The sequence below is a fragment of the Lolium rigidum genome, chromosome 3 (assembly GCF_022539505.1).
Source record: "Lolium rigidum isolate FL_2022 chromosome 3, APGP_CSIRO_Lrig_0.1, whole genome shotgun sequence".
NCBI classification, from domain to species: domain Eukaryota; kingdom Viridiplantae; phylum Streptophyta; class Magnoliopsida; order Poales; family Poaceae; genus Lolium; species Lolium rigidum.
In genome coordinates this window covers 320,264,742-320,285,180 of record NC_061510.1, presented here as the reverse complement: position 1 = coordinate 320,285,180, position 20,439 = coordinate 320,264,742, and the positions used below count along the sequence as shown (strand labels likewise).

The window sequence follows — 20,439 nt, the reverse complement described above, 5'->3', positions numbered from 1 at the left end:
TGGGCGATGAAGTAGGCCAACAACAAAGATATTTGATGAACACGCTGCTCCTGCTGCGTCTGCACCTAACAAACTCTTTCGGTCTTAGCCTTTTTGAGCTTTGGTTAGTCTCCGATGTCTTCTTCATCAACCTTCACCATCTTTGAGTTACTTGAGTTTTTCTTACTTCTGAGTAATCATTACTCACTTGCTCAAGTTGAAGTTCAACTCTTACTTTCTCAAGGTATAAACCTTGGTTTCTGACCTGACATCTTGCTCAGAGTATTGTTCAACACTCTTATGAAAACTAGCGTCTAATTTATCAAGCACAAAACATATATAACTAGGGTTCACCTATGTGCACCAAAAACTTATGATAAGCAATACAAGTAACTATGTGATAGAAAGATATATAACTTCAAACACGAAGGCTATCACAAAGTAAAGTGTATAAGTAAAGAGCTCGGGTATAGGAATAACCGAGGTGACGCGGAGACAACAATGTATCCCGAAGTTCACACTCTTGCGAGTGCTACTCTCCGTTGGAGCGGTGTGGAGGACAAGTCACTCCAAACGCCACGAAGGTCTCACCGTATTCTCCTCGAGAATTCCCACCAAAAGGGATGTCCTCAATCCACTAAGGAATCTTAGGATGGTCACTGAACTTGCACAAAGCTTGGGGATATCTCCACAACTTAATTGGAGGCTCCCAATAAATCGCCACAAAGGTCTTGCCCTTAAAAAATCTCCACAACATAATTGGAGTCCCCAAGAACACCACAATGACCACTAAGTCGTCTAGGGTCCAAAGACCCAAGAGGAACAAGCTCCGGGAACAAACTCCCGGAGTAATATACTCACGAACTTTCACCTCCACGTATCACGCGGAGAAGTCAAACTGATGCACCAAATGCAATGGCAAGAGCACCATAAAGATGCCCAAATCTTTATCTCTCCAACAAAGCTACAAAATCTATTGGGGGAATAAGAGAGGAAGAAAAAAGGAAATCCACAAAGAACTCCAAGATCTAGATCTAGAGGATTCCACTCACAAAGAGAGGGATTTGATTGGTAGAAATGTAGATCTAGATCTCCTCTCACTTTTCCCTCAAAAAGATTCAAGAAGAATAGGAGAAATAGAGGGACAGGGCAAGATATCAAGGTCAACAATGGTGGAGAGCAAAGGGGAAGAAGCATCCAGCCCTTGGAGAAGAAGGGGGCCTTTTATAGGTTCACCCCACTAAATATGACCGTTACAACCTTTTTAGACCGGAGTCTCTGGCCTCCCCAGCAAAACGTGAGGCTATGGGGATCGGGGACTTTTCCGGAGTCTCTGGCGCCCCCGAGACCAATGTCTCCGGCCCAGGACCGGAGTCTCCGTCCCTGGAAAAAGCAGAAAACATCTGAAATTGAAATTACCATAACTAGAGCATCGAGACTCCGATTTTAATGATTTTGGGTTCATTTTGAAGCTAGGAACAAGCTCTAAAAGATCATGCAGGGAACCGTCATAGTTCAACAAGGTATGATAGAAAAAAATGGGGAAAGGTTTAACCTATCTATAGAGACAAACTGGTAACACCTCCAATATGGAAAATGCAACAACTTGAGTTAGAAAACTCGGATATAGATGGTTCGAGCAAGACGGAAAGGAGGAGTGAATCTCAGAGAACTCTGAGGGCTATTGTTGTGGGTATACTTCATGGATGTAGCATCGACAGTGGCTAGATCCGGCAAGCCTGGGTGGCCCATAGACGGTGATGGTGGCATATGGGCCATCGGGCGGCCCAGTTGCTGATGATCAAGATGGAGGAAGTCCAGCCCAGGAACAAGGTGATGGGTTCGTTGCATGGAAAACAAAAAAAATTCTACCGTGAACATGAACAAAAACCAAGATCCAATCTAGGAAGAAGCAAGATCTAATCTACCAAGATCGAAGCAACGAGAAGATGGCAAGACTAACCCTCGAAGATTCCAAAGCCTACAAGATTAATCTCGTTGTTGATGTAGTCGATCGTCCGTGCTGCAATCTGGCAGCACTTCCGTACTAGGTCGTGCGTACGGTGTCGATGAAGCCCGTCCTCTCCCCGTTCTAGCGGGCAGCGGAGGTGTGGTAGATCTCCTCGGAATCCCAGCAGCACGACGGCGTGGTGGTGGTAGTGGAGGAGGAAAAACTGTAGGGCTTCGCCTAAGCCGGAGCAGTGTATGGAGGAGGAGAGGGGCGGCCAGAGGTGGTGGCTAGGGTTGGTTGCGCCCCCTGCCCCCTCCCCTCTTTATATAGGGGGGAGGGTCGGTTGGGGTGGCCCCCTGCTCCCCAAACCCATCTAGGGCCGGCGACACAAGGGGGAGGGGGAATCTTGTCCCCCAAGTTGATCCCCCCGTTTAGGGTTTTGGGGGTTGGCCGGCCATGGCCTTTGAGGCTTGGTGCGCCTGGCCCATTAGGGCTGGGCAGCACCCCCTCAGCCCATGTGGGCCCCCTAGGTCGTGGGCCCTGTAGGGATTCGTTGCATAGAAAACAAAAAATTTCCTACCGCGAACACGCAATCCAAGCCAAGATGCAATCTAGAAGACGGTAGCAACGAGGGGATGATCGAGACTCACCCTTGAAGATTTCCAAAGCCTACAAGATGAGGCTCTTGTTGCTGCGGTAGACGTTCACTTGCCGCTTGCAAAAGCGCGTAGAAGATCTTGATCACGGCGCCACGAACGGGCAGCACGTCCGTACTCGGTCACACGTTTGGTGTTGATGAAGTCGACGACCACCTCCCCGTTCCAGCAGGCAGCGGAAGTAGTAGCTCCTCTTGAATCCGGCAGCACGACGGCGTGGTGGCGGTGGTGGTGGAGAACTTCGGCGGAGCTTCGCTAAGCGTGCGGGAGAGAAGGAGGAGTGGGGCGGCTAGGGTTTGGGGAGAGGGGGGCGCCGGCCACTTAAGGGGTGCGGCCACCTTGTGGTGTTGGGGGTGGCCGGCCCCCTCCCCTTGTCCCTCATTATATAGGTGGAACACCCAAGAGTTGGTCTACAAGTCTTCGAATAAGACCCCAAACCAAAACCTTCCATATGACATGAAACCTACCCAAGCTAGGACTCCCACTAGAGGTGGGATTCCCACCTTCCCTTGGGAGGGGGTGGCCGGCCACCTTAGGTGGAGTCCACCTGGAACTCCACCCCTTAGGGTTGGCCGGCCATGGTGGTGGAGTCCCTTCGGGACTCCGCCTTCCAAAGTGACTTTCTTCCGGAATGTTCTAGAACCTTCTAGAACCTTCCATAAATGCACCGGATCATTTTCAAACTTATAAAATGACTTCCTATATATAAATCTTATTCTCCGGATCATTCCAGAACTCCTCGTGATGTCCGGGATCTCATCCGGGACTTCGAACAAATCTTCGAACTCCATTCCATATTCAAATTCTACCATTTCAACATCAAACCTTAAGTGTGTCACCCTACGGTTCGTGAACTATGTGGACATGGTTGAGTACTCTCTCCGACCAATAACCAATAGCGGGATCCGGAGATCCATAATGGCTCCCACATATTCAACGATGACTTTAGTGATCGAATGAACCATTCACATACGATACCAATTCCCTTTGTCACGCGATATTTTACTTGTCCGAGGTTTGATCATCGGTATCACTCTATACCTTGTTCAACCTTGTCTCCTGACAAGTACTCTTTACTCGTACCGTGGTATGTGGTCTCTTATGAAGTTATTCATATGCTTGCAAGACATTAGACGACATTACACCGAGAGGGCCCAGAGTATATCTATCCGTCATCGGGATGGACAAATCTCACTGTTGATCCATATGCCTCAACTCATACTTTCCGGATACTTAATCCCACCTTTATAACCACCCATTTACGCTGTGGCGTTTGATGTAATCAAAGTACCTTTCCGGTATAAGTGATTTACATGATCTCATGGTCGAAAGGACTAGGTAACTATGTATCGAAAGCTTATAGCAAATAACTTAATGACGTGATCTTATGCTACGCTTAATTGGGTGTGTCCATTACATCATTCATATAATGATATAATCTTGTTATTAATAACATCCAATGTTCATGATTATGAAACTAATCATCTATTAATCAACAAGCTAGTTAAGAGGCTTACTAGGGACTCTTTGTTGTTTACATATCACACATGTATCGATGTTTCGGTTAATAAAATTATAGCATGGTATATAAACATTTATCATAAACATAAAGATATATAATAACCACTTTTATTATTACCTCTTGGGCATATCTCCAACAGGCCCCATGGTGGACCCCTCCGGAACCTTCTAGAACCTTTCGGTCTATCACCGGAAAAATTCCGAACTTTTTCTGAAACCTAGAAATCAACTTCCCTTATATGAATCTTATTCTCCGGACCATTCCGGACCCCCTCGTGATGTCCTGGATCCCATCCGAGACTCCGAACAAACTTCGGTCTCCATCTCATATTCTGAATCTACTTATGCGACATCGAACCTTAAGCGCGTCACCCTACGATTCGTGAACTATGCAGACATGGTCGAGACTCCTCTCCGAGCAATAACCAATAGCGGGTTACGGAGATCCATAATGGCTCCCACACATTCAACGATAACTTAGTGATCGATTGAACCATTTACATACGATACCGATTCCCTTTGTCACACGATACTTTACTTGTCCGAGGTTTGATCATCGGTATCTCCATACTTTGTCCAACCTCGTTACCGACAAGTACTCTTTACTCGTACAGTGGTATGTCATCTCTTGTGATCTAATCACATGCTTGCAAGCTAATCAGACGACGTGCCACCGAGAGGGCCCAGAGTGTATCTATCCATCATCGGTATGGACAAATCCCACTATTGATCCATATTCCTCAACTCACACTTTCCGAATACTTAATCCCATCTTTATAATCACCCATTTACGCAATGGCGTTTGATGTAATCAAAGCATCCTTCCGGTGTAAGTGATTTACATGATCTCATGGTCGAAGGACTAGGTAACTATGTATCGAAAGCTTATAGCAAATTGAACTTAATGACTTGATCTTATGCTATGCTCATTTGGGTGTATGTCCATTATATCATTCATCCAATGGCATAATCTTGTTACTAATAACATCCAATGTTCATGATCACGAAACCATGATCATCTGTTAATCAACAAGCTAGTTATACAAGAGGCTCACTAGGGACTCCTTGTTGTTTACATAACACACATGTATCAATGTTTCGATTAATACAATTATAGCATGGTATGCAAACATTTATCATAAACACAAAGATATTATAATAACCACTTTATTATTGCCTCTTGGGCATATCTCCAACAGTCTCCCATTTGTACTAGAGTCAATAATCTAGATTATATTGTAAGGTACCTAAGACCCATGGCATTCTGGTGTTGGTCATGCTTTGCCCTAGGGAGAGCTTTAGTCAACGGATCTGCCACATTCAGATCTGTGTGCACTTTGCAAATCTTTACTTCACCATCTTCGATGTACTCGCGAATCGAATGAAAACGCAACTTGATATGCTTTAGCTTCTTGTGTGACCTTGGTTCTTGTGCATTGGCGATGGCACCCATGTTGTCACAATAAATGACTAATGGGTCCAATGCACTAGGAACCACACCAAGCTCAACAATGAACCTCTTCATCCATACCGCTTCCGATGAAGCCTCCGAAGCCGCTATGTATTCAGATTCAGTTGAAGACTTCGCCACCGTGAACTGCTTGGAACTCATCCGGCTTATTGCAGCACCATTCGGTATAAACACGTACCCGGAGCGAGACTTAGAGTCATCGGGATCAGTGTTGCAACTTGCATCGGTGTAACTGGTTACAACGAGCTCTTGGTCACCGCCATAACAAAGAAACATATCCTTAGTCCTTTTCAAGTACTTCGGGATATTCTTGACCGCTGTCTAGTGTTCCATTCCTGGATCACTCTGATATTTGCTGGTCAAACTAACAGCATGTGCGATATCCGGTCTAGTACACAACATGGCATACATGATAGAGCCTACTGCCGAGGCATAGGGGATCTTGTTCATCCTCTCTCTTTCTTCTGCCGTAGCCGGACCTTGAGTTTTACTCAAGACCTTACCTGGCAACATAGGCAAGAACCCTTTCTTGCTTTCATCCATTCTAAACTTCTTTAGAATCTTGTCCAGGTATGTACTATGTGAAAGCCCTATTAGGCGTCTTGATCTATCTCTATAAATCTTGATGCCTAAATGTACGCTGCTTCACCAAGGTCTATTGACCCCAGCTGCTCCAAGTGTTGCTTTTGGGTGTTAGCTTATTGCGAAAGATCTTATGGCAGAGGAGACTTGCCGGTACTTGCCCACGAATTGCGTTTAACGGACGGCTGAGCAATGACTCGTACCTGTGCCCAAAATGGCTTGCTTGCTGTGAGAAAACGCCCAGCAGCTTCCTATTCTTCTTCAATGGGACCTGGCCTACTAGTTGAGTTTGGTTACTACCCGACTTGGTCGATGTGACACGGTGATAGCGCTCACCATCGTACCTTGATCGAACCTATGCCCCTTGATATAGCAATGGGTCCGAAACCCGATCCTTTTTCTCATTGAAAAACACTTATTCAAATAACCTTTAACATTGCTTAATTGTTCTATATCATTCCCAACCAATAATATGTCATCTACATATAATATCAGGAACGCTACAGAGCTCCCACTCACTTTCTTGTAAATACAGGCCTCACCATGAGTCCGTATAAACCCGAAGTCTTTGATCACCGTATCAAAGCGTCGGTTCCAACTCCGGGATGCTTGCTTCAGTCCATAAATGGAACGCTGAAGTTTGCATACCTTGTCAGCATTTTTAGGATCGACAAAACCTTTGGGTTGTACCATATACAACTCTTCCTCAATATCATCATTAAGGAACGCCATTTTGACATCCATCTGCCAAATCTCATAATCAAAAAATGCACCTATTGCTAACAAAATCCTCACAGACTTTAGCTTCGCTACAGGTGAGAAAGTATCATCGTATTCAACTCCTTGAATTTGTCGGAAACCCTTTGCGACAAGTCGAGCTTTATAGACAGTAATATTACCATCAGCATCTGTTTTTCTTTTGAAGATCCATTTATTCTCGACAGCCTTGCGGCTATCATGTAAGTCTACCAAAGTCCATACTTGGTTATCATACATGGATCCCATTTCGGATTTCATGGCTTCTTGCCATTTGCTGGAATCTGGGCTCATCATTGCTTCTTCATACGTCGCAAGGTCTTCATCATTGTTGTCCACAATCATGACATTTAGACAGGGATCATACCAATCATGAGTGGTACGTTCCCTCATCGATCTGCGAGGTTCAGTAGCTTCCTCGTTCGAAGTTTCATGATCATCATCATTTGCTTCCTCTCCTATCGGTGCGAGGCTGCGCGAGAACATCTTCCGACACTCGCGCTACTCTGATCTACGAGAGAAGGTTCATCAACCTCGTCGAGTTCTACTTTCCTTCCAGTCACTTCTTTCGTGAGAAACTCCTTCTCAAGAAAGGATCCGTTCTTGGCAACAAAGATTTTGCCTTAGGATCTGTGATAGAAAGTGTACCCAATTGTTTCTTTAGGGTATCCTATGAAGACGCATTTCTCCGCTTTGGGTTCTAGCTTGTCAGGTTGTAACTTTTTTACATAAGCTTCGCAACCCCAAACTTTAAGGAACAATAGCTTAGGTTTCTTCCCAAACCATAATTCATACGGTGTCGTTTCAACGGATTTAGATGGTGCCCTATTTAAAGTGAATGCGGCTGTCTCTAGTGCATAACCCCAAAAAGATAATGGCAAATCAGTAAGAGACATCATAGATCGAACCATATCCAAGAGAGTTCGATTACGATGTTCAGACACACCATTACGCTGTGGTGTTCCTAGCGGTGTCAACTGTGAAAGTATTCCGCATTTCTTTAAATGCATGCCAAACTCATAACTCAGATATTCGCCTTCGCGATCAGAACGCAGAAACTTAATCTTCTTGTTACGTTGATTTTCTACTTCACTTTGGAATTCCTTAAACTTCTCGAAAGTTTCGGACTTGTGTTTCATAAAGTAAATATACCCATATCTACTCAGATCATCCGTGAAGGTTAGAACATAACGATAACCACCGCGCGATGCCACACTCATTAGTCCACACACATCGGTATGTATGATTTCCAACAAGTCTGTAGCTCGCTCCATTGTACCAGAGAATGGAGTCTTAGTCATTTTCCCATCAGATATGCTTTGCATCTATCAAGTGACTCAAAGTCAAGTGACTCAAGAAGTCCATGGGAATGGAGTTTCTTCATGCGCTTCACTCCAATATGACCAAGACGACAGTGCCACATATAAGTAGAATTATCATTCAATTTAATTCGCTTAGCATCAATGTTATGAACATGTGTATCACTACTATCGAGATTTAACAAGAATAAACCATTCATCTCAGGCGCATGACCATAAAAGATATTACTCATATAAATAGAACAACCATTATTCTCTGATTTAAACGAATAACCGTCTTGCATTAAACAAGATCTAGATATAATGTTCATGCTAAACTCAGGCACCAAATAACAATTATTGAGGTTTAAAACTAATCCCGAAGGTAGATGTAGAGGGAGCGTGCCGACGGCGATCACATCGACCTTAGATCCATTTCCAACACGCATCGTCACATCGTCCCTCGCCAGGCTTCGTTTATTCAGCAGCTCCTGTCTCGAGTTACAAATGTGAGCAACCGAACCAGTATCAAATACCCAGGCACTACTACGAGAACAAGTAAGATAGACATCAATAAGATGTATATGAAATATACCTTTCTTCTTGATGAGGCCGTTCTTCAGATCAACCAAGTATTTGGGGCAATTCCGCTTCCAATGCCCCTTCTCCTTACAGTAATAGCACACACTATCAGGCTTAGGGCCAGCCTTAGGCTTCTCATGAGGTGCAGAAGCTTTCTTGCCGCCCTTCTTGAAGTTGCCCTTGTTGTTAGGCTTGCCCTGCTTCTTGAAACTGGTGGTCTTGTTGACCATCAACACTTGGTGCTCTTTCTGTATCTCAACTTCAGCAGATTTTAGCATGGAGAAGAGTTTAGGCAACTCTTTGTTCATGTTACGCATGTTGTAGTTCATCACGAAGTTCTTGTAACTAGGTGGCGGTGATTGGAGGACACGATGAATGCCCAGCTGGTTAGGAATCACAATTCCCAAGTCACTAAGCTTCTTCGCGTGCCCAGACATCTTGAGCACGTGCTCGCTAACGGAGCTACCCTCTTCCATCATGCAGCCAAAGAAGTGTTTCGAGGCCTCATAGCTTTCCACGGCCGCATGAGTTTCAAAGATAGATTTTAGCTCATGGACCAGCTCATAAGGATCGTGGTTCTCAAACCGTTTTTGGAGTTCCGCCTCTAGGATGCACATGATGGCACACTGAACTTGAGAGTACCGAATGACCCGAGTCTCGTGAACATTCTTTACGTCCTTAGATACTGTAGGTGGTGGTGGGGGACCTAGCGGTGCTTCGAGCACATATTGCAGATTTCCACCATTGAGGAAAATCCTCACATGGCGGAACCAGTTGGTGAAGTTGCTACCATTGCTTTTAAGCTTTTCTTTCTCTAGGAGCTGGTTAAAGGCGATGGAGGGGACGCCATGATCTACAACATATTTGCAAAGAGTTTAGACTAAGTTTATGATAAATTGAGTTCAATTTTAATTCTTAAATTAACTAGGTGAACTCCCACTCAAAACAACATCCCTCGCATTGTCTTAGTGATCACACGAACCAAATCCACTACACCAAGTCCGATCTTCACGAGAAAAGATGTAGCTTCAAAGGCGAACACTCAAAGTGTTCATCATATCATTCATATGACTCATGCTCTACCTTTCGGTATCCCGTGTTCCGAGACCATGTACGTACATGCTAGGCTCGTCAAGGCAACCTTAGTATCCGCGTGTGCAAAAATGGCTTGCACCCGTTGTATGCACATGTAGAATCTATCACACCCGATCATCACGTGATGCTTCGAAACGACAAGTCTTAGCAACGGTGCATACTAAGGATGAACACTTTATTATCTTGATATTTTAGTGAGAGGGATCATCTTATAATGCTACCGTCGCGATCTAAGCAAAATAAGATGCATAAAGGATTAACATCACATGCAATTCATTATGTGTGATATGATATGGCCTTTCTTGTTGTGCTTTTAATCTCCATCTCCAAAGCACTGACATGATCTCCATCATCACCAGCATGACGTCAAGGTCAGTGGCGCCGCTTCATGGTTGTCCATCACTTATAGCTACTATAACAACTACTTGAAATAAAGCTATTACATGATGAATAGACACGCGGGTCTTTAACAAAAAATAAAGACAACCATTAGGCTCCTGCCGGTTGCCATAATACAATAGTGAACATCTCATACATCAAATATAATCATCACCACATGGCCATATCACATCACCAAACCCTGCAAAAACAAGTTAGACGCCTCTAATTTGGTTTGCATATTTTACGTGGTTTAGAGTTTTCGAGTAAGATCCAATCTACCTACAAACATGAACCACAACAGTGATACTAGTGTTGTCAATAGAAAGAGCAAATTGAATCTTCACTATGCTGGGAGAGATAGACACCCGCAAAGCCACTTATGCAATACAAGTTGCATGTCAAGCGTGGAGCAAGTCTCATGAGACGCGGTCATGTAAAGTTAGCCCAGGCCGCTTCATCCCACCATCCCGCAAGATGCAAAGTGCACTAACTAAAAACAACAAAAGCATCAACACCCACAAAACCATTGTGTTCTACTCGTGCAATAGATCTATGCATAGACACGGCTCTGATACCACTGATGGGTTCGTTGCATGGAAAACAAAAAATTTCTACCGTGAACATGAACAAAAACCAAGATCCAATCTAGGAAAAAGCAAGATCTAATCTACCAAGATCGAAGCAACGAGAAGATAGCAAGACTAACCCTCGAAGATTCCAAAGCCTACGAGATTAATCCCGTTGTTGATGTAGTCGATCGTCCGTGCTGCAATCTGGCAGCACTTCCGTACTCGGTCGTGCGTACGGTGTTGATGAAGCCCGTCCTCTCCCCGTTCCAGCGGGCAGCGGAGGTGTGGTAGATCTCCTCGAAATCCCAGCAGCACGACGGCGTGGTGGTGGTAGTGGAGGAGGAAAAACTACAGGGCTTCGCCTAAGCCGGAGCAGTGTATGGAGGAGGAGAGGGGCGGCCAGAGGTGGTGGCTAGGGTTGGGTGCGCCCCTGCCCCTCCCCTCTTTATATAGGGGGAGGGTCAGTTGGGGTGGCCCCCCCTGCGCCCCAAACCCATCTAGGGCTGGCGGCACAAGGGGGAGGGGGGAATCTTGCCCCCCAAGTTGATCCCCCCTTTAGGGTTTTGGGGGTTGGCCGGCCTGGGCCTTTGAGGCTTGGTGCACCTGGCCCATTAGGGCTGGGCAGCACCCCCTCAGCCCATGTGGGCCCCCTAGGTCGTGGGCCCCATGGTGGACCCCTCCGGAACCTTCTAGAACCTTTCGGTCTATCACCGGAAAAATTCCGAACTTTTTCTGAAACCTAGAAATCAACTTCCCTTATATGAATCTTATTCTCCGGACCATTCCGGACCTCCTCGTGATGTCCTGGATCCCATCCGAGACTCCGAACAAACTTCGGTCTCCATCTCATATTCCGAATCTACTAATGCGACATCGAACCTTAAGCGCGTCACCCTACGGTTCGTGAACTATGCAGACATGGTCGAGACTCCTCTCCGAGCAATAACCAATAGCGGAATCTGGAGATCCATAATGGCTCCCACACATTCAATGATAACTTAGTGATCAATTGAACCATTTACATACGATACCGATTCCCTTTGTCACACGATACTTTACTTGTCCGAGGTTCGATCATCGGTATCTCCATACCTTGTTCAACCTCGTTACCGACAAGTACTCTTTACTCGTACCGTGGTATGTCATCTCTTGTGATCTAATCACATGCTTGCAAGCTAATCAGACGACGTGCCACCGAGAGGGCCCAGAGTGTATCTATCCGTCATCGGGATGGACAAATCCCACTATTGATCCATATGCCTCAACTCACACTTTCCGAATACTTAATCCCATCTTTATAACCACCCATTTACGCAATGGCATTTGATGTAATCAAAGCATCCTTCCGGTGTAAGTGATTTACATGATCTCATGGTCGAAGGACTAGGTAACTATGTATCGAAAGCTTATAGCAAATTGAACTTAATGACTTGATCTTATGCTACGCTCATTTGGGTGTATGTCCATTATATCATTCATCCAATGACATAACCTTGTTATTAATAACATCCAATGTTCATGATCACGAAACCATGATCATCTATTAATCAACAAGCTAGTTATACAAGAGGCTTACTAGGGACTCCTTGTTGTTTACATAACACACATGTATCAATGTTTCGGTTAATACAATTATAGCATGGTATGCAAACATTTATCATAAACACAAATATATTATAATAACCACTTTATTATTGCCTCTTGGGCATATCTCCAACACAAGGAGCCGGATCCACCGACCTATTCTGGAAGTCGGATCCGGCCTAGCCCATCAGGGGTAGCCGCATCCAGTACGGCGTATAAGGAAAGACGAATCCTTGACGTGCACGACAATGTAAAATTCCGTAGTTAGGCAACTTGTATTCCGGCTAGGACTCTCCGTGTAAACCCTAGATCCTGGCGCCTTTATAAGCCGAATCCCGGGAGCCCTAGAGGCACAACCACAACTCATTGTAACAACGCGAAAGCGCCCAGATAATTCCAGACAAGCAGCAATAGGCCCTATCATCATGCAGGTGTTCCGAAGCTGGGTAAATCGCGTACCACCGTCCCGAGGACTCTCCGCCCGATAACCCCTACTTCTTCTCTCCCTCGTGAGGATCCCTCCTCTCCGAGGAACCGTCGAATAGGCAACGATAATAGGGATTACAATAAATTACCAAAACCACACATGAGGGCTCCATGCACTTTCACCAGCCCAGCCGGTTTGGCCGCCGGTTCCGCTGAAGACCTTCAAAACAACCCTATTCCTCCCTGAGCTTTCTCTTCTCTCTTATGTGTGATGGTATATGGGTGGTCGGATGTGTTTTTAGGCTGCACTGCATACAACATTCCCATTAAGCTCATCGGGACCACCCCTCTTAATAGTGCGGTGTTTCCTATGACTCAAACATAAACAAAGAGAAAAACAAACGAAAACACCGTCACTTCTCTTGAATAGCAATTTGGGGGGGGGGGGGGTCTCTAACCATCTTCCTTCATCACTTGTAAACTAAAATTGTGATATCAGTTAGAGATAACGTTAGTTCACACACTAGCTACGATGTTATCATTAGCCAAAATAATGGATAAGAGTAAAATACCCTTTCAGCGGTATTCTAAGCTCAATATAGCATATCATCTTCCTCCTGCCCTGCCTCCTAAGTTGATTCACCAAATTAGTAATTACCTGTACACAAGAAATTGTATACATTAGTAACCATTATATTTGGGTAGATGAGTACCCGGTATTTCTCAATTTAACCGGGCAATTCACTTATTCTTGATTGCTCCCTCCGATCCAAATTTGTTGCCGCAAGTTCAGTGAATCTGGATAAGCTTTAGCTAACATTTTGTCTAAATCCACATCAATTAATTTAGATCGGAATGAGTAATAAAAACAGTCTTTTTTTGCTTTGTTTTTTAAAAGAACAGCCGTTCCTCAAAGTAGATATCTATTGACCAACTCCAACTTATTGGAAACCATTTGCATATGTGGTGCCGAATTGTTCTAAGAGGCAACAAAAACAAACATAGGATAGCATAAGGTGCAGTGAAGTCAATCGCATGCACGTAATTAACTTCTCTGGCTACACTTGTTGCATCTTGCTAGTGTGGTTAGAGCATCTCCAGCAGACGCGCTATATCGCGGCGCGCCAAAAGCTAAAATCTGCGCGCGCTAAACCGTTGCCGCGCGCCGGATCGATTTCTCCTCCGCCGGGTGCGCCATTTTGCAGCGCGCGTTGGCGCGGTAAAATAGCACCTCCGCCGGACGCGCCATTTTGCAGCGCGCGGGCGCGGCGCAAACAACAAACACACATAAGTATGCATTCAAGAAGATCAAACAATATATAAAAATTCACAAATATATTGTACCATCCAAATACAATACATTGTTCACAACAATACTTCACACCAAATACAACACGTCCAACATACAACAATACAACATGGTTTTGAGACAATACAACACATAGTTTTCAAACAAATACAACAAATATGCAGCTATTGTTGTCCATTCCAATTCCACCATTCTTCCATGAGATCTTTTTGAAGCTCATCATGTGTGTCGTTGCACCGAATGGCATGGTATGAGGCAATGAATCGGGCAATCCTATGTGCGGACCTCGTCACTTGCACGGGAACCCCCATCAAGTCGTAGTGGGTATGATCCACATCTTTTCCGCGATCATCCTCTATAATCATGTTGTGCATGATTACACACACGGTCATGATATACCAAAGGCATTCTTGATCCCAAAATCTAGTCGGTCCTCTAACAATGGCAAATTGGGCTTGCAAAATCCCAAATGCTCTCTCTACATCTTTCCTAGCCGCCGCTTGTGCATTGTGGAATTGAGTTTGATTTTTACCTCTTGGTTGAATAATTGGCTTCACAAATGTTTGCCACCTTGGATATATGCCGTCGGCGAGGAAGTAGCCATAGTTGTACTTGTGGCCATTTGCTTCAAACTCCACCAATGGACCTTCCCGCATTGCAAGTCTTGTCATTAGTGGTGATCGTTGAAGAATATTGATGTCATTGCAAGATCCGGGCATTCCAAAGAAAGCATGCCATATCCAAGTATCTTGGTCGGCCACCGCTTCAAGTACTATGGTGGCATCCTTCTTGTAGCCTTTGAATTGTCCATGCCATGCCGCTGGACAATTCTTCCAACTCCAATGCATACGATCAATGGAACCAAGCATACCGGGAAACCCCGGTTGGCGTTGATCTCCAAAAGCCTTGCCGTGTCTTGAGCATTGGGGGCTCTCAAGTATGTGGAGCCAAAGACATTGACAATTGCAACGACAAAGCGCTTCACACACAAGATAGAAGTGCTCTCTCCCATGGCCAAATGATCATCAATAAGATCCGCCGGTATACCATATGCCAACATACGCAAGGCGGCGGTCACCTTTTGATATGTGCTATGGCCAAGTTCTCCGGCGGCATTCCTCCTTTGCTCAAAGAAGCGATCATATTTGGTGACCTCCGTTGCAATGTGCTTGAACAAGTTGAGACTCATCCGGAAACGCCGCCGAAAATAGCTTTCGGGGAAAATCGGATTCTCATTGAAATACGACCGCATCAACTTCTCATGCCCTTCAATCCTTTCTCTCCATAACTTCTGTCTACCGAACACCGATCCACCAAATTTTGGCCTCTTAACGGCGCGGTATGCTAATAGTATCGATATGTTCTCCTCTTCTTCTTGGTCGAAGTCGTCATCAGATGAATCATATGAGAAACTCTACAAACATATGTATGAAATTACTTTACTATGAACTTTTGTAGCTACTTGGCGAGTATAATAGAGGCTGGCCGGCGGAGGTTCATACCTTGCGAGCAAATGGGCGAGCACCATGGGCGCGCCATGTTGCAAGCAAGCTCGAGGACGACGAGGATGACATGTCGACGCCTGCGCGGAGGAGAACGCGACGGCGGCGCGAAGGGGGCCGCGGAGAAGGACCGCCGACTACAACTCGTCGCTGGCGGCCGCGCGAGCGACACAGTGCGGCGGAGCGTCCGCCGCTGCCAGGAGGAGGTGCGGGCGACGCGGATCTACGACGCGGCGGCGCGCAGAAGCGGGGGCGCCGGCGGAGTCGACCGGTGGTGGCTGGATTTCGCGCCGGCGGTAGGTGGGGAAATGAAGGCGCATGCGCGGGGGAGGAATTTTTCAGCCGTTGGCTTTTTCGCGCTTGGACGAGCGATGCCGCGCGCTGTAGCCGACGCGCCAGATATGCCGCTCCGGATTGTGCAAAAAGCTGCGCGCCCTAAAATTTTTACAGCACCGCGCCTGCTGGAGCGCCACATTCTGTCCCGCGCGCGCTATATCGGACGTTTTTATGCCGCGCGGCCTATATAGCGCGTCTGTTGGAGATGCTCTTACGCCTGGACAATTTCTGTAAATGTTGTATTAACCAACCTTGCTTCATTGGTCAAGCAAAGCATCTGTCCCTGAAGAAGTGATTCATTCGTCGTTTCGATTGTACAAATCTCAGTCTTTTACGGCTCTCTATATTGAATGAAACAATCACCAAATGCTCCTACGCCCTAAAGTTGCATGAACCATATTCAATACGGCATAAATCAAGAACAAACCGTAAGCTCTGACGGAAGTGTATCATACCTTAGGTGAGTAACTACTGAAGTAAGATAACCTTTTCTTGAAAGGCAAAACTAATATTGTCAAACACACAACTTGCCCAGGATGTTCAACGATTTCTTCAAATACACCCAAGATCAGACCCCTAGCATTCAGCACAATACAGTACAGTTATGTAGCTGAAGTACAAGCTCAAACACGAATAAAAAATGGATACAGGCCTATACCACAATTAACATATCCATGGCAAAAATGACGAATGAAAAGTTGTTCCAAGCCAGGACAGATAAATCAACAATACTGAAACAGACGCCCTATTGGCATATTTGCTCAACAGCAGCAACAATTTGCGCAGGCTGCACAACGGTCGCATCCTCCAAAGTTGCCGCATATGGTGTCGGCACATCCTGTGATGACAGGCACATGATAGGGGCGTCAAGGTAGTCCCAGAAGTTGTCGATGATGGCAGATCTCAGACTGGCACCGATCCCACCAGTGCGCATGCACTCCTCCACAATCAGCACGCGGTGAGTCTTCTTAATGGAGTTACCTATGGTGTGCAGATCAAATGGCTTCAACGACCTAATGTCAATCACCTCAGGATCGTACCCTTTGTTCACCAGGGTCTTTGCAGCCTGCATCACATGGTACCTCATCCGCGAGTATGTGAGGATAGTCACATGCTCACCAGGTCGTACCATCTCAGCCTCCTCCAGGCAACACACATACTCCTCATCAGGAATCTTCTCCTTCAGGTTGTATAGAAGGACATGCTCAAATAGCACAACGGGGTTCTCGCTTCTTATGGCAGCTTTCATTAAACCCTTAGCATTGTAAGGAGTAGAGCAAGCAACCATCTGGAGGCCAGGAATCGACTGGAAGTATGACTCCAGACGCTGTGAATGCTCTGCTCCAAGCTGACGACCAACACCACCGGGACCTCTGATCACAAGTGGAATTTTGAACTGACCACCAGAGGTGTAATGAAGCATGCCACAGTTGTTTGAGATTTGGTTGTAAGCAAGGAGAAGGAAGCCCATGTTCATGCCTTCAACAACAGGCCTCAGCCCCTTCATTCCTGCTCCAACTCCCATGCCGGTGAATGAGTTCTCAGCAATAGGTGTGTCAAGGACTCGAAGGTCTCCGTACTTATCAGCCAAACCCTTGGTCACCTTGTAAGAACCCCCATAGTGACCGACATCTTCACCAAAGACACACACTGTTGGATCTGCCTCCATCTCTTCCATCAAACCCTCACGAAGAGCCTCGAACAGCAACACCTCATGACTGAACAGAAGTTATAATAACATTAGGAACTTCCACTCAGACAATTAAGGAGTCATATTCATAAAACAAATTGCAGCACATTGTTCTACTTGTATAATAAAAATATACTAATAGTCGAAGTGGCATAACTGCATTTGAAGACCAAACGCAATGTAAAGTTTCCTAAGGGGAGAGCTGAAAAGCCTACATCAGCTGGTTCCACCCCAACCCATTCATATGTTAAAAGGGACAGCTCAGGTTGACTCAGGGGGCCATCCTACACCCATCTCAATAGTGAGCTTCCAACTGAATTTTTGAAAAAGATATAGTTTACTGCACCAGGCTTATATATGAGGAACAGCACCAACTGAAGTTGATATGACCTTCCTACACACAGGCTCGTGCTCTTGATACTCTGCCCATCCCCTAACAAACAGCTAAAATGATGTATACCCGACTTTCCAGAAAATAATAATTACTCAGCAAAGCTAAACCTTCAGATATCAATTATATGAAAAAGTATTAATTTTCTCTTTGGGAAAACCAAAAGGCAAACAAAGCTTTAATATGTGCACCAGGTTTACAGGAAAAAAAATGGAAATATAGCAACAGATTCAAAGTAGAATAGAGCATTCTCAACTTTATTTATGTAGAAGCAACAAAGAAGCAGCAGGTCAACATTCTTTGCCTTTGTTAAAATACTGACTCAGCTCTTATATGACAGCAATATCCTAAAAGGAAATAATGTTAATCAAAACCGAATTCAGCCTTGCCACTTGGAACCGATTATTGGTTTGCTATTATGATAATTATCAGGTACTAGTACTTTGGTCCTTCTCTAGATGGACTTGGCAAATGCAAGGCGACAGAACCACACATCAAGGGAGAAGCACACCGGGATGGGAAAAAACATATTTAGTGCCAGCCAAGTCACAACAGTAGCCAAGTAATAGATAATTGAAATCTAACAGGTCAGTTAAAATTTGATGCATGGTTATTGAAATTTTAAGGTTCACTCAGGTGAGCGTATTCCACTAGAAACTCATTTTTTTACTTAAATTCTCCTTAAAAATTGTTTCGGTGCGTTAACATAGTTCAATGAATAAATTAGTATTACAACTCTCAATTTTAGCAGGTGTCCCTATATTAAAAAAATACACAGCACTTGGGACATGGCATAGCTACAAATATGCAGCTGAACAGAGGTGGATACTAATTTTAAACAAGCCCACCAGTTCGCCAGGTGATTGCAACTTGGCAGATAATTTGCCATGTCAATGACATCCAACATGCAAACTTTACACGACACATGGCAAAATTCAAAGCCTGAAACGGGGGTGTAACCCAATACACCTAATTAACACAGGAAATCCCAGTCGAATGAATCTAAGCTAAATTGAGTCGAGTCGGTAGTTCTAAGAATATACCGGATTGCTAGTTTTGCATGACTCATGTTTTCTTCGTCAAGATGGTTTTGCGTGGACCCTGATTCACCCCAAATACTCAGAATACTGGTGACGAAGGTGCGAAAGTGTGGTAGAGCATTCTTACCCTTCAGACTTGGACGCCGCGTCGGTCGCGGGAGCATCGGCCTTGGTCTGCACACGAAAACACACACACAAGAGAAGTTCAGTCAGTGTACCGGCAGACGGCAACACGCGAGGAATCAAAGCCAACAGAGGATAAGGCGAGAGCACGCACCGCGACGGCGGCGCAGGCCACCAGCCTGCCCCCGGACCGCGCCACCGCACCCGATCTGGCCACGCGCACGCTCCTCGCCGCTGCAGCAGAGAACACACACACAGAGAAAATCAGCGAGGATCCAGCAGCGGCAGGCGAACCTCGCGGGCAGCAGCAGCAGTACCCGAGGAGGCGGATTTGTGGGCGGCGGATCCCACCCGCGGGGTGGCGGCCGGGGCGGCGACGTGGAGCGACGAGGCGGCGGCCATTGCGGATGGGGCTCGAGATCTGGGGGCTGGAGCGGCGGCGGCGGCGGTGGTTGGCGTGTGTGTGAGTGAGTGTTTATTTATAGAAGGGGGCGGTGGGGAGGGTGCGTCTTGTTGGAATGCAGGTGGCGGTGGCGGAGGCGGAGGAACGGAGGACGGCGGCGGAGAGAACGAGGCTGGAGAGGAGAGGAGACACCGAGAGAGAGAGAGAGGTGATGATGGGGTCTAGTCTAGGGACTATGGACTGATGGAGATGGATGGATGGATGGATTAGATCTGGGCCGCTTGATTTCGGTCGAGAATCTTAAGAATTCCAACACTTGGGATTTGTTTGTTTTGGACTTAACTTATGGGCATTTTAAGTTAACTAAACTTTGGTGTGCTGTGGGTAGTTAAATTTGAACCAGATGTCGTGTGTCGTCCTCTCCTTGAGCGTCGAGGGAAAACCTATGTCTGAATCACTAGACAAGACGACACTGATGCCATGGCACCGTTGCCTCCTTAGAGGCGTTGCTTGGGCTCATGGAGAAGTGTTCTAAGAAGAAAGACCAAAAGATGTTGTAATAGTGGTTTGGCTCTTCCTCTATGAAAATCATACACCTTTTTCATGGGGTAGTCAAGAAAAAAAAGGCTTTGGAGTGCTATGGATGGTTCAAATTGAACTGAACATTGGACTTCTATGGGTAGTCTAACTTAACAAACTTATTCTTACAGATTTTTGATCAAGCATGTGAAGCCTTATACTCTATTTGCTCTCTAAAATGAGTGAATGTTTGGGCTTATTTTCTCGTTCAAGGA

At 45.6% G+C, this 20,439-nt stretch overlaps 1 protein-coding gene across 1 annotated transcript; it reads right to left on the bottom strand.

Moving 5' to 3' along the window:
* Positions 1-16,470: 16,470 nt before the first annotated feature.
* Positions 16,471-19,770, bottom strand: LOC124703795 (pyruvate dehydrogenase E1 component subunit beta-4, chloroplastic-like). Its single transcript, XM_047236029.1, has 4 exons — positions 19,560-19,770; positions 19,397-19,476; positions 19,247-19,293; positions 16,471-17,716 (listed from the first exon to the last, which is right to left on the bottom strand). Exons 1-4 carry the CDS (start codon positions 19,642-19,644, stop codon positions 16,744-16,746), a joined length of 1,185 nt encoding a protein of 394 aa, XP_047091985.1. The 5' UTR covers positions 19,645-19,770; the 3' UTR covers positions 16,471-16,743.
* Positions 19,771-20,439: the final 669 nt, after the last annotated feature.